This window comes from Dendrobates tinctorius, unplaced genomic scaffold (genome assembly GCF_039654945.1).
Source record: "Dendrobates tinctorius isolate UK_male_01 unplaced genomic scaffold, ASM3965494v1 ptg000332l, whole genome shotgun sequence".
NCBI classification, from domain to species: domain Eukaryota; kingdom Metazoa; phylum Chordata; class Amphibia; order Anura; family Dendrobatidae; genus Dendrobates; species Dendrobates tinctorius.
The window spans coordinates 11,006,453-11,016,684 of NW_027361998.1; the positions used below are offsets into that span (position 1 = coordinate 11,006,453).

Here is a 10,232-nt window from a genome sequence, read left to right on the forward strand (position 1 = left end):
CTAGAAGAATCCTTTCGCTGACACACTAACGAGTCCAGCACCATAAATCGCTACAGGCTCCCATCCCCTGAAACTAAGTAAATGGAGTAAGGGCGTCCTCACTCACAGACAGCAAGCAGAGCCTGAAAGTGGGAAGGGGACGGCAGCGAGGCTTCTTAGTAATGGAGTCAGGAGATCACAGCCGACAGCAGCGAAGGCACAAAGGCCGCCATTAACCACCTCCTGCGCCTCTGTCAGCAGCTCTCCGGCCCCCTCATCACAGGACCTTTATGACCATTAACCCTACATCAGCCCAGAGACCGCGCTGACCGCAAAGATTCCTGCAGCTAGGTCAGTAGCCTGGTCTCTCCCGCACACTGACATCCTACCCCGTGACATCACCAGATTCCCCCATCCGGTCCAGAGGCACCATCTGACTCCCCCCCTCCCCCCCCCCACAGTCCTCCGGTCCAGAGGCACCATCCGACTCCCCCCCCCCCCCCCACAGTCCTCCGGTCCAGAGGCACCATCCGACTCCCCCCCCCCCCCCCCACAGTCCTCCGGTCCAGAGGCACCATCCGACTCCCCCCCCCCCCCCCACAGTCCTCCGGTCCAGAGGCACCATCCGACTCCCCCCCCCCCCCCCCACAGTCCTCCGGTCCAGAGGCACCATCCGACTCCCCCCCCCCCCCCACAGTCCTCCGGTCCAGAGGCACCATCCGACTCCCCCCCTCCCCCCCCCCCAGTCCTCCGGTCCAGAGGCACCATCCGACTCCCCCCCTCCCCCCCCCCCCAGTCCTCCGGTCCAGAGGCACCATCCGACTCCCCCCCTCCCCCCCCCCCAGTCCTCCGGTCCAGAGGCACCATCCGACTCCCCCCCTCCCCCCCCCCCAGTCCTCCGGTCCAGAGGCACCATCCGACTCCCCCCCTCCCCCCCCCCCAGTCCTCCGGTCCAGAGGCACCATCCGACTCCCCCCCTCCCCCCCCCCCAGTCCTCCGGTCCAGAGGCACCATCCGACTCCCCCCCTCCCCCCCCCCCACAGTCCTCCGGTCCAGAGGCACCATCCGACTCCCCCCCTCCCCCCCCCCCACAGTCCTCCGGTCCAGAGGCACCATCCGACTCCCCCCCCCCCCCCCACAGTCCTCCGGTCCAGAGGCACCATCCGACTCCCCCCCCCCCCCGTCCTCCGGTCCAGAGGCACCATCTGACTCCCCCCCCCCCCCCGTCCTCCGGTCCAGAGGCACCATCTGACTCCCCCCCCAGTACGGTCCAGAGACACCATCTGACTACCCCCCCAGTACGGTCCAGAGGCACCATCTGACTACCCCCCCCCCCAGTACGGTCCAGAGACACCATCCAAGCGACCCCACTCCCTGACGTACCCCTTGATGTCGTCATTAATGATATCACAGTGACTCCCTGTGCAGGAGGAGAAGACGTGGTGCCATTATGCAACAAAAAATAAACCCGCTATAGTCACGTGAAGAAAGTGCAATCGGAGCCAGACCTGAGATGGTTAATGTGGAGCTTGGCATCGATCAGACTGCAGATGGCGGCAGTAATTCCCGGAGATCATCAGTAATACACAGATCACAGCTCAGCGCTGCACGGGAGCGCGGTAAAGTCACCGCCGGCATCACGTGAGGCGCCATCATCCCGTGCATCCCCGCGGTTACATCACGGTTTATTGTTGTGAAATTGCAGCCAATTTACCAAATACAAGAAAACGCAGTGGAAAACCCACAATAATTTACGCAGCACATGGGACCATGGCCCCACAGACCCGGCCAATCACAGGCTCTCGTGGGTGTCACACACTACACATACTGATGATGTCCATTGTGAGCCCCAATGGGGACAGTGATGATTGAACAGCAGCTCTGACCACCGTGCAGAGGAGCGCTGCAGACCCTTCATTCTCCGGATCCATCTAAAACTCGGCCAGGCCTGTAGGGGGCAGACACTGCGGGGGTCACACATCCTAAACGTCCCGCACCTCCCGGTCTGGAAGGGTCAAACACAAGAGGTCACATTCACCCTGGAAGCCGAGGACACGCTCCCCCCCAAAGCTGACAATGGGGAACAATATCCACAAAAACCAGTCCTCACCCAGGAGGGCACGGAGGGAACACAGAGGGAACAAAAGACCAAACAGGGGCAAGTCACAGAAGAACACAGAAATGGGTCACAGACGAGCAGACGCACGCCGTAACAGGGTGACACCCAGCCCTGAAGGAAGGCATGGAGGGAGGCAGGAGCTAAAAGCAGAGCCAGAAAACCAGCAGGTGCCGCTCTCCATTCAGGGGATCACAAGGGGCGAGGGTCACAGCTCTCACAGGAGCAATTAGGGATGGGGGCGGCTCTATGTACTGGATCATCTACTACACGACAGACAGAAACTAGAGAGGTGCCCTCCACCACAGAGAGCGGGGGTCCCCTGCGCCGCCACCCTCCAACAGAGAATGGGGGTCCCCTTCGCCGCCGCCCTCCACCACAGAGCGGGGGTCCCCTGACACCGCCGCCCTCCACCACAGAGCGGGGGTCCCCTGACACCGCCGCCCTCCACCACAGAGAATGGGGGGCCCCTGACACCGCCGCCCTCCACCACAGAGAATGGGGGGCCCCTGACACCGCCGCCCTCCACCACAGAGAATGGGGGGCCCCTGACACCGCCGCCCTCCACCACAGAGCGGGGGTCCCCTGACACCGCCGCCCTCCAACAGAGAATGGGGGTCCCCTGCGCCGCCGCCCTCCACCACAGAGTGGGGGTCCCTGGGGCTGCCACCCTCCACAGAGAGAGTGGGGGTCCCTTGCCAGATCACCGAGAGCCCACTTATTCTGGTAGGGGACCCCCTCTTTAGGTAGGGAAGCGGTAGTGACATGAAAGACCCCCAGCAATGTTCCAGTAATTAGGAAAACTCGGCACTTCTGGAATTCTGGTGGTGCAAGAGTAGGATAATGAAATCCGTCAGCTGTGACGTACTCTGTGCGGCAGCGTGATGCGTGAGAAGCGCTGCCTATCTTCGCAGTGGACACTGCAGACCCTCACACAGCGCAGCAGTGGACACTGCAGACCCTCACACAGCGCAGCAGTGGACACTGCAGACCCTCACACAGCGCAGCAGTGGACACTGCAGACCCTCACACAGCGCAGCAGTGGACACTGCAGACCCTCACACAGCGCAGCAGTGGACACTGCAGACCCTCACACAGCGCAGCAGTGGACACTGCAGACCCTCACACAGCGCAGCAGTGGACACTGCAGACCCTCACACAGCGCAGCAGTGGACACTGCAGACCCTCACACAGCGCAGCAGTGGACACTGCAGACCCTCCATCCAGATGACTGATACGTCTCATTATTCTGGAATTTCTTCACTCAAAAAATAAGTTCTTGAGCGCACCTACACGAGTGCCGAGTGTTCCTACACCCCAGTATGCTCCGGCTCCTATGGAGGGTGGCAGCGCAGGTGACCCAGCACCATCCCCACTCAGACAGGCGGCCTCCATAGAGAAGGGGCCGCCTGCACTGCTGCCCCTACGCCCAGACAAGCACTTAGAGGCCCCACCATTCACACCGGGGGGGCCGTCACACCGAGATACGGGGGGCTCCACCATTCACACCGGGGGGCCGTCACTCCTAGATACCGGGGGCTCCACCATTCACACCGGGGGGCCGTCACTCCTAGATACGGGGGGCTCCACCATTCACACCGGGGGGCCGTCACTCCTAGATACCGGGGGCTCCACCATTCACACCGGGGGGCCGTCACTCCTAGATACCGGGGGCTCCACCATTCACACCGGGGGGGCCGTCACTCCTAGATACCGGGGGCTCCACCATTCACACCGGGGGGGGGGGGGGGGTCGTCCGTCACAGCTAGATACCGGGGGCTCCACCATCCACAACGGGGGGGTCCATCACTCCTAGATACCGGGGGCTCCACCATTCACAACGGGGGGGGTCCATCACTCCTAGATACCGGGGGCTCCACCATTCACACCGGGGGGGGGGGGGGGGGGGGGTCCACCATTCACACCGAGGGGCCTTCACACCTAGATACCGGGGGCTCCACCATTCACACCGGGGGGCCGTCACTCCTAGATACCGGGGGCTCCACCATTCACACCGGGGGGCCGTCACTCCTAGATACCGGGGGCTCCACCATTCACACCGGGGGGCAGTCACACCTAGATACCGGGGGCTCCACCATTCACACCGGGGGGGGGGGGGGGTCCACCATTCACACCGAGGGGCCTTCACACCTAGATACCGGGGGCTCCACCATTCACACCGGGGGGCCGTCACTCCTAGATACCGGGGGCTCCACCATTCACACCGGGGGGCCGTCACTCCTAGATACCGGGGGCTCCACCATTCACACCGGGGGGCAGTCACACCTAGATACCGGGGGCTCCACCATTCACACCGGGGGGCAGTCACACCTAGATACCGGGGGCTCCACCATTCACACCGGGGGGGCCGTCACTCCTAGATACCGGGGGCTCCACCATTCATACCGGGGTGCCGTCACTCCTAGATACCGGGGGCTCCATCACTCACACCGGGGGCCGTCACACCTAGATACCGGGGGGCGCCACCATTCACACCGAGGGGCAGTCACTCCTAGATACCGGGGGCTCCATCACTCACACCGGGGGCCGTCACACCTAGATACCGGGGGGCTCCACCATTCACACCGGGGGGCCGTCACTCCTAGATACCGGGGGCTCCACCATTCACACCGGGGGGCCGTCACACCTAGATACCGGGGGCTCCACCATTCACACCGGGGGGCAGTCACTCCTAGATACCGGGGGCTCCACCATTCACACCGGGGGGCAGTCACTCCTAGATACCGGGGGCTCCATCACTCACACCGGGGGGCCGTCACTCCTAGATACCGGGGGCTCCACCCTTCACACCGGGGGGCCGTCACCAGGGCTGTGGAGTCGGTAAGCCAAACCTGCGACTCCGACTCCTCAATTTCCCTTACACCGACTCCGACTCCAACTCCGACTCCCACACATATTGCTTATATTTAAGTGAAAAATGTATTGTAGTACAATGTGAACCTCAGACATTTAATCATTTTTATGATCCAATAATCAAGATATTTAGATAGAACAGAATATATATTGGTGTGCTACCCGGTTTTCATTCTTTTTGGTACAGATACGATATGGATAGACAGATATGGATAAATGGATAGATAGAGCAGATTTCTAATCTGCTTTTGCTATTGAAAACATTATCTATGAGCTCAAAAACCTTTCAGGTGATGCAGTTTTTTAAAAAGATGATCAACTTTTGCAGCTGAAAAACGTATCCTCAAAAAACACAGGAAAAACGCTGTGTGTGAATGTAGCCTTAGATCAGGAATATAACAGTCATTTATAGGACATTTCATAACTTTCCCAAACTCCTATGAAAAAATATTCAGCACATCCTGCATTGAATTACTGTACCCAATTTATTATATATTTTAGGAGTCGGAGTCGGTCCATTTTATACCGACTCCAACTCCGACTCCACAGCCCTGGCCGTCACTCCTAGATACCGGGGGCTCCACCACTCACACCGGGGGCTCCACCATTCACACCGAGGGGCAGTCACTCCTAGATACGGGGGGCTCCACCATTCACACCGAGGGGCAGTCACTCCTAGATAAGGGGGGCTCCACCATTCACACCGGGGGGCCGTCACACCTAGATACCGGGGGCTCCACCATTCACACCGAGGGGCAGTAACTCCTAGATACCGGGGGCCTCCACCATTCACACCGAGGGGCAGTCACTCCTAGATACCGGGGGCTCCACCATTCACACCAGGGGCCGTCACACCTAGATACCGGGGGGCTCCACCATTCACACCGGGGGCCGTCACACCTAGATACCGGGGGGCGCCACCATTCACACCGGGGGCCGTCACACCTAGATACCGGGGGCTCCACCATTCACACCGGGGGGCCGTCACACCTAGATACCGGGGGCTCCACCATTCACACCGGGGGGCCGTCACACCTAGATACCGGGGGCTCCACCATTCACACCGGGGGCCGTCACACCTAGATACCGGGGGCTCCACCATTCACACCGGGGGCCGTCACACCTAGATACCGGGGGCTCCACCATTCACACGGGGGGGCCGTCACACCTAGATACCGGGGGCTCCACCATTCACACCGGGGGCCGTCACTCCTAGATACCGGGGGCTCCACCATTCACACCGGGGGCCGTCACACCTAGATACCGGGGGCTCCACCATTCACACGGGGGGGCCGTCACACCTAGATACCGGGGGCTCCACCATTCACACCGGGGGCCGTCACTCCTAGATACCGGGGGCTCCACCATTCACACCGGGGGGCCGTCACACCTAGATACCGGGGGCTCCACCATTCACACCGGGGGCCGTCACACCTAGATACCGGGGGCTCCACCATTCACACCGGGGGCCGTCACACCTAGATACCGGGGGCTCCACCATTCACACCGGGGGAGCCGTCACTCCTAGATACCGGGGGCTCCACCATTCACACCGGGGGCCGTCACACCTAGATACCGGGGGCTCCACCATTCACACCGGGGGCCGTCACACCTAGATACCGGGGGCTCCACCATTCACACGGGGGGGCCGTCACACCTAGATACCGGGGGCTCCACCATTCACACGGGGGGGCCGTCACACCTAGATACCGGGGGCTCCACCATTCACACCGGGGGCCGTCACTCCTAGATACCGGGGGCTCCACCATTCACACCGGGGGGCCGTCACACCTAGATACCGGGGGCTCCACCATTCACACCGGGGGGCCGTCACACCTAGATACCGGGGGCTCCACCATTCACACCGGGGGGGGGGGGGGTCCACCATTCACACCGGGGGGGGGGGGCCGTCACACCTAGATACCGGGGGCTCCACCATTCACACGGGGGGGCCGTCACACCTAGATACCGGGGGCTCCACCATTCACACCGGGGGCCGTCACTCCTAGATACCGGGGGCTCCACCATTCACACCGGGGGGCCGTCACACCTAGATACCGGGGGCTCCACCATTCACACCGGGGGAGCCGTCACTCCTAGATACCGGGGGCTCCACCATTCACACGGGGGGGCCGTCACACCTAGATACCGGGGGCTCCACCATTCACACGGGGGGGCCGTCACACCTAGATACCGGGGGCTCCACCATTCACACCGGGGGCCGTCACTCCTAGATACCGGGGGCTCCACCATTCACACCGGGGGGCCGTCACACCTAGATACCGGGGGCTCCACCATTCACACCGGGGGGCCGTCACACCTAGATACCGGGGGCTCCACCATTCACACCGGGGGGGTCCACCATTCACACCGGGGGGGCCGTCACACCTAGATACCGGGGGCTCCACCATTCACACGGGGGGGCCGTCACACCTAGATACCGGGGGCTCCACCATTCACACCGGGGGGGGGGGGGGGTCCACCATTCACACCGGGGGGGGGGGCCGTCACACCTAGATACCGGGGGCTCCACCATTCACACCGGGGGCCGTCACTCCTAGATACCGGGGGCTCCACCATTCACACCGGGGGGGGGGGGGGTCCACCATTCACACCGGGGGGGGGGGCCGTCACACCTAGATACCGGGGGCTCCACCATTCACACCGGGGGCCGTCACACCTAGATACCGGGGGCTCCACCATTCACACCGGGGGGCAGTCACACCTAGATACGGGGGGCTCCACCATTCACACCGGGGGGGGGGGGGCTCCACCATTCACACCGGGGGGGGGGGGGCTCCACCATTCACACCGGGGGGGGGGGGGGCTCCACCATTCACACCGGGGGCCGTCACACCTAGATACCGGGGGCTCCACCATTCACACCGGGGGCCGTCACACCTAGATACCGGGGGCTCCACCATTCACACCGGGGGCCGTCACACCTAGATACCGGGGGCTCCACCATTCACACCGGGGGCCGTCACACCTAGATACCGGGGGCTCCACCATTCACACCGGGGGCCGTCACACCTAGATACCGGGGGCTCCACCATTCACACCGGGGGGCAGTCACTCCTAGATACGGGGGGCTCCACCATTCACACCGGGGGCCGTCACACCTAGATACCGGGGGCTCCACCATTCACACCGGGGGCCGTCACACCTAGATACCGGGGGCTCCACCATTCACACCGGGGGGCCGTCACACCTAGATACCGGGGGCTCCACCATTCACACCGGGAGGCCGTCACTCCTAGATACCGGGGGCTCCACCATTCACACCGGGGGGCCGTCACACCTAGATACCGGGGGCTCCACCATTCACACCGGGGGGCCGTCACACCTAGATACCGGGGGCTCCACCATTCACACCGGGAGGCCGTCACTCCTAGATACCGGGGGCTCCACCATTCACACCGGGGGGCCGTCACACCTAGATACCGGGGGCTCCACCATTCACACCGGGAGGCCGTCACTCCTAGATACCGGGGGCTCCACCATTCACACCGGGGGGCCGTCACACCTAGATACCGGGGGGCGCCACCATTCCCCCATCTGGCCCCCAGTGCAGCGCCCCCTCGCGGACTATTCCGGGGTCCACACTCCCTGGAGACCGCGTGTCCCCACAGCAGCTGTCAGCGCCTCCCACATGTCCGACCCTCCGCCTGCTGCTGCCGAGGGTCTCACTCACCTTGTAGCGGTCAAAGCCGCTGAGCTGCTCAGCAGTGACGTACTCCCAGCACCGGGACATGGCTGAGGACACCGGCTGCTGAGCACCGGAGCACGGAGACACCGAGCAGTGACGTCACGTCCGTAGTAGACGAGTCGGGGGCGGGGCATAGTGATAGAGGGGCGGGGCTTGATGGATCGGCTGTTTCTCCACCGGGCCACGCCCACACACTACCCGTCACCTTTCTATCTGTCAGGAGGCGCGGGACGGGTCATGTGACGCGGCTGCCTATGGGAGGGGGGCTGTGGACGGCTTGGGCATGCGCAGATCTGCCGTCCTCCCCTGCTCGCAGTGAATGGAGGGGAGAATTATACGGTAATTCACCTGAAGCAGCAGAAATTGACCAATCAGAGCTCTGCTTTCTGTTTCCACCTTGGTTACTATAGAAGTTGCCCATAGCAACCAGGCAGTTTAACCCCTTCACCCCCAAGGGAGGTTTGCACGTTAACTCCCGGGCCAATTTTTACAATTCTGACCACTGTCCCTTTATGAGGTCATAACTCTGAAACGCTTCCATGGATCCCGGTGATTCTGACATTGTTTTCTCGTGACATATTGTACTTTATGTTAGTGGTAAAATTTAATTCATATAACTTGCGTTTATTTGTGGGAAAAACGGAAATTTGGCGAAAATTTTTAAAATTTCGCAATTTTCCAACTTTGAATTTTTATGCCCTTAAATCACAGAGATACGGCACACAAAAAACTTGATATCTAACATTTCCCACATGTTTACTTTACATCACCACAATTTTGGAACCAAAATTTTTTTTATTAGGGAGTTATAAGGGTTAAAAGTTGACCAGCGATTTCTCATTTTTACAACACCATTTTATTTTTAGGACCACATCACATTTGAAGCCACTTTGAGGGGTCTATATGATAGAAAATACTCAAAAGTGACACCATTCTAAAAACTGCACCCCTCAAGGTGCTCCAAACCACATTCAAGAAGCTTATTAACCCTTCAGGTGCTTCACAGGAATTTTTTGAACATTTAAAAAAAAAAAATGAACATCTAACTTTTTTTCACAAAAAAAAATACTTCAGGTTCAGTTTTTTTTATTTTCCTAAGGGTAACAGGAGAAACTGGACCCAAAAAAGTTGTTTTGCAATTTGTCCTGAGTAGGCTGATACCCTACATGTGGGGGTAAACCACTGTTTGGGCGCATGGCAGAGCTTGGAAGGGAAGGAGCGCCGTTTGACTTTTTCAACGCAGAATTGGCTGGAATTGAGATCAGACGCCATGTTGCGTTTGGAGAGCCCCTGATGTGCCCAAACAGTGGAAACCCCCAATTATAACTCCAACCCGAACCCCAACACACCCCTAACCCTAATCTGAGCCCTAACCCTAACCCTAGCCCTAACCCTAATGGGAAAATGGAAATAAATACATTTTCTTTTAATTTTATTATTTTTCCCTAACTAAGGGGGTGATAACGGTGGTTTGATTTACTATTTATGGCGGGTTTTTATTTTTGGCGGCTGTCGCACGCTAAGGCTATGTGCCCATGTAGCGTTTTATTCCGG

At 60.1% G+C, this 10,232-nt stretch overlaps 1 protein-coding gene across 2 annotated transcripts in view; it reads right to left on the bottom strand.

The window, feature by feature from the left end:
* SELENOI (selenoprotein I) overlaps nt 1-8,865 on the bottom strand; it is a 31,039-nt gene extending 22,174 nt beyond the window's left edge. Inside the window, exon 1 of one of the 2 annotated variants that reach the window (XM_073561990.1) lies at nt 8,664-8,862. In XM_073561990.1, the coding sequence (XP_073418091.1) occupies nt 8,664-8,723 (60 nt within the window). In that variant the 5' untranslated portion in view covers nt 8,724-8,862. Of the gene's footprint in view, nt 1-8,663 lie in introns of both variants that reach the window. The other variant, XM_073561991.1, reaches the window with a different exon arrangement.
* Between the last annotated feature and the right edge of the window lie 1,367 nt (nt 8,866-10,232).